General features: G+C 52.7%; 1 protein-coding gene across 8 annotated transcripts; it reads left to right on the forward strand.

The window, feature by feature from the left end:
* The first annotated feature begins 380 nt into the window (after positions 1 to 380).
* On the forward strand, positions 381 to 3,568 carry Tifab (TIFA inhibitor). Of its 8 annotated transcripts, none has more exons than XM_076938939.1 (4): positions 383 to 597; positions 1,730 to 1,873; positions 2,127 to 2,226; positions 2,495 to 3,568. In XM_076938939.1, exon 4 carries the CDS (start codon positions 2,500 to 2,502, stop codon positions 2,959 to 2,961), a length of 462 nt encoding a protein of 153 aa, XP_076795054.1. In that variant the 5' UTR covers positions 383 to 597; positions 1,730 to 1,873; positions 2,127 to 2,226; positions 2,495 to 2,499; the 3' UTR covers positions 2,962 to 3,568. The 8 variants fall into 8 exon arrangements, with proteins under 8 accessions (XP_034366610.1, XP_076795054.1, XP_076795055.1 ...); XM_076938937.1 differs by having other exon boundaries at positions 384 to 597; positions 1,730 to 1,959; positions 2,063 to 2,226; XM_076938933.1 differs by having other exon boundaries at positions 384 to 597; positions 2,063 to 2,226.
* The last annotated feature ends 654 nt before the right edge of the window (positions 3,569 to 4,222 follow it).

A 4,222-nucleotide genomic window follows, 5' to 3' on the forward strand; every position in this document is an offset into this window, starting at 1 on the left:
CCAAGCAGGTTAATTAGGAAGTACAGTATCTTCTATGTCATTTTAAGGAGAAAAATGGGACAAAGTCAGCAGATGGCCTTCTGTATGTGCTGAATGAGGTCTATTCTCATGAGTGGCCACACTCTCCTGTTCCTTCCCACGTGTGCCCACGATCTTCCTTCCCCTGTGTCTCGCCCTTTTCTGAGGTACCATAGAGATCCCCCATTATGTATGGCTTCCTTGACCAACCCTGGACAGCTGGAAGGAAACTCATGACCTAGGAGCTCTCTGACAGCAGCCCTCTGCCCTCAGAGGGAGGAAGGTGATGTCTGTGGTCTCTGGGGCTAAGAGCACCGAGACCCAGGAAACCCTACCATCAAGAGGCCCCTCCTAGAGAGGCACCAGTTTCACAGCTCAGGCAGCAGGTTCTACTTCTGCAAGAGAAAATAACACTTTGGTTTCTTTCCTAGAGGAAAAAGGAAGAGAGGCAGAGCTGACGTATTCTCTGACACAGTGTATTCCTGAACTACGGAAGAGCCCGTCCAGGCCTTGCCCCAGCCCAGGGCCTGCCTGAGCACACAGCTGCAGAGCTAGTACCAGGTTTACCCTGGCAATAAGGTAAGTGAAGGTCATGGGGACCGGGAACCCCAGGGAGGCTGGTGAAGTTAGGGGAGGACCCCTGGCCAGAGCCAGCATCTTTTCATTTGTCAGCCGTGGTAGCTATTAAGAGGTTTGGGTTTCTGTTCTCCCTGATCAACTGGGATCCAAGACAAACAAGTCTGCCTCTGCAGGAGTGCCGCCTGGCAGAGAGCTGGCTTTCATCAGATGTGACTGCTCGGTAGCTCAGAGAGAGATCCCACAGAGCCATGTTTACTTTTAATATCCTTGGGCCCTGACACTGACTTCTAAAGGATGAACTGTGCTCTCACCCTGCCCGAGGGCACTGGTGCCCAGCCCTCAATCCTGGGCTCAACCCTGCCTCAGGAAGAAGTGTTCTTTGGGGTCAGAAGGCAGTAACCTGAGGTATATCTGTCTGCTTGGGGGAAAGGGTATCCTCTGGGGAGTGGGGGACAAGGTCCCAATGTCAACTAGATCCCCACTGATATACTACCTTCAAAAAGCAACAGGGCAAAAGCTTGGCAACCTAGCCCAGGCTCCCCATCCCACAGCTTAAGAACTAGGCTCCCATTTGCAGTTGGCTGAGAGATGACTGTACATGGATGTCTTCTTAACTAGCTTCCTAGCAAGTGTGCCACTTGCTGTGGCCCAGTACTATAGGGACTGCAGGGTGGGTCATACCCTACCCCTGGGAGACCTTGGGGAGACAGGAGAGGAGTTTGAGAAAGACAAGAGCCTGCAGAACTCTGGGAGCTGGGGGGTGGGGGGGACAGTTGTAACTATAAAAGGGTAGGGTTGGCCAGGTGCCCTTATGATTGATGTCAAAGGATAGAGACAAGGTCACTTTCCCCAGGGAAGAAAGCGTTTAAACTGAACTCTGAAGGACGAGCAATGTTTTCACATTGAGTTTAGGATAGAACATGCCTTCTTAGCAGGAATATATATAACATAGACCAAAGCCAGGCGCTAGAGAAAGAATATAATTACTATTGAACCCCACTTAGCCTTTGGTTCTTGCTAAAGGTGACAACAAATCCTAGGTGGTATGGGGTATGTATTTGTGGCAGTCTACTCTTTAAAGCCAGGCAGGGACCAAGCAGACCTTGGGTGTGGCCTTCCCATGTGGCCCTAGGACACTGACGGACAAGTTCCTGAAGGCGGAGCTGTAGGACCTTGTATGCACGTCCCGGAGCTCCCGAGGGTCTTAAGTGAGCCAGATTATCCTTCTGCCCACTGTCTCTACCAGGACCTACCTCTGCCCAGATGTTCAGGAAAGGTGAGCCCTGAGCCTGGTGCTGGGCCCCTGAACCCGGTGCTGGAAGCACCACAGAGAAGATGCTCGCTGTTTTTACTTCCCATGAGGTGCTCTTTTCTGTTGTTCTGTACCCCCTACCCCGCAGCTGGAAGCACCATATCTTCCCCTGCAAGAGGGGGTGCTCCCAAGAACTAAGGCCTGTCCCCACAGCACCTGACTTGACACCTGGTTCGAAGAAGACTCTGCAAGAGTTTGTTTGTTGCATGCCTGACAGATCCAAGAAAGCCTGTCGTGTCTGCTCATCTGTACCTAGAAAGCAGGGACAAACTGTCTCCAAACAGCCTATGGACTGTCAGGTTCCACCCTGTAAGCTGGTAAGATTTATCCCTAGTGGAGGATGGGCACACCTGTGTTATAAAGCAGTACAGTTTGGAGAGGACGGACAGTATGTCTTGTTGGAATATGGGGAGATGGAGTTCCAAGGTTAGTGTTATCCTTCACCCAATCCCAGCTTGGGCAGAATGACTGTATCCACTTAGGCATGGTCCTCATCGGCAAGATGTGGCCCCCAAGATCCCCAAGTAGGGAGCTTGTCTGGGCTCAGAAAACTACAGAGGTATGTCTTTGTTGTGTTCTTCCCAGGATCTATGGAGAGGCCCCTCACAATCCTGCAGGTGAGCCTGTACCACCCTACACAGGGCCCGGTTGCCTTTGCCCAAGTCCCACTGCAGCTGCAACATGATGTCAACCGGCTGCTGGTCGGGCGAGGGCAGGACACCCACCTCCAGCTGCAGCTGCCACAGTTGTCTCGACACCATTTGTCCTTGGAGCCCTACCTGGAGAAAGGCAGCAGTCTGCTGGCCTTCTGCCTCAAGGTGCTGACCCGCAAGAGTTGTGTGTGGGTCAACGGGCTGCCACTGAGGTACCTGGAGCAGGTTCCCCTGCACACCGTCAACAGAATCTCCTTCTCCGGCATCCAGATGCTAGTCCGCAAAGAGGGGGGCACCTCCCTTGAGGCCTTTGTCTGCTACTTTCATCTCAGCCCTTCACCCCTGATTTACAGACCCAAGGCTCAGGAGACAGACGAACAAATGGGAAAACACTGTTAAGAAAGAGACGCCCCTGTTTTGGGGGAGGCAACTCGTGAACTCCTGGGGTCTCTCCATGGTCCCTCCCAGTCTCAGACAGCTGCTTCCCTGCCAAGCCCGGGAGAAGCAATAGAAACAAAGTTGCAGAAGAAGCTCCCAGACAATGTACCCCACCATCCCTGCTGAGAGCAAGGTTTGAACAGGGTTTGACGTAGTTGAGCTACATCCTGCAAGGCTGACACACCTTTCACATGTAAAGCTGCTGGCCGCCATGTTCACAGGGAGCTGATTCAGTAAACTTTGAGCAGCCTAGGGGTGGAGAAGTGCCTCCCATGGCTCTGGGTAATGGGAACTTCATATACTTTTAGAGGCCCTGAGGGATTCTGGGAGCCTCTCCCAGCATTCTGTGCCCCCCTCCCCATTTCCTCCTTCGTCTGGCTAGGAGTTACTTTACGTCCCTCATCTCCCACGCTGCCTCAGGGCAGGAGCATGGGGTTGCGGCAGGAATGCAAGGACACGGGGAGAAATTCTGTTAGTGGTAGCTTGGGGTTACTTTCAGCTTTCAAATACCCACAGGCGCTCAGGGCTTAGGAGAGCCTGTGTTTAATAAACTAAAAGTATTTCATTACGCTGGCATGCCCACTGGATTCCCCGAAGCCCAGATGGGCCACATGTATACCATGTTGCCATGGGGCTGGGGGTGGGTGGGAGATGGGAAACCTGGGTGAGGTGTGAGAGGAAATTGGGAAGGTAGGTAGGTGCTTATATTTCTGGAAAGGTTGCAAGCAGAGCTCCAGGCTTCTGGCAGGGGAGCTAGAAGCTAGGACTGCTTGGGGATTTCTTGTCCTCCTCTCTTCTTCTTCCTCTCTGCCCTCTTCTTGTTCCATCTCCTCTCCTCCCATCCTCTGTCCCTTCTGGGCAAGAGCCTTGGTTGACCAGAGGGCAAAGTTCTTCAGGGAAAGATAGTTTTCTAGAGAAGTGGGCTCTTTCAGAACTAATTTCTGTGATTGGGGTGCAAGGTTGTGCAAGAAGTCAACCCAGCAGTTACCTCACTCAGAGTAAGTCAGATGCCAGTGGTAGCGGTGGCATGGGGGAGAGGTGTGCCTATCCTTCCTGAACGCGGATTGGGCGGTGATGGTGGGTTGTTAAGAGGCCAAGGAGGCAAGGATGGGAGAATTTTCTCAGGAAGAAGGGAGCAGAAGGCTAACAAGGCTAGTGTCTACTCATGTGATAGCAGGAGAGTCCCACAGACTCTGCTAACCACCATAACCCCGGATCCTGC

This window comes from Arvicanthis niloticus, chromosome 8 (genome assembly GCF_011762505.2).
Source record: "Arvicanthis niloticus isolate mArvNil1 chromosome 8, mArvNil1.pat.X, whole genome shotgun sequence".
Classification (NCBI taxonomy): domain Eukaryota; kingdom Metazoa; phylum Chordata; class Mammalia; order Rodentia; family Muridae; genus Arvicanthis; species Arvicanthis niloticus.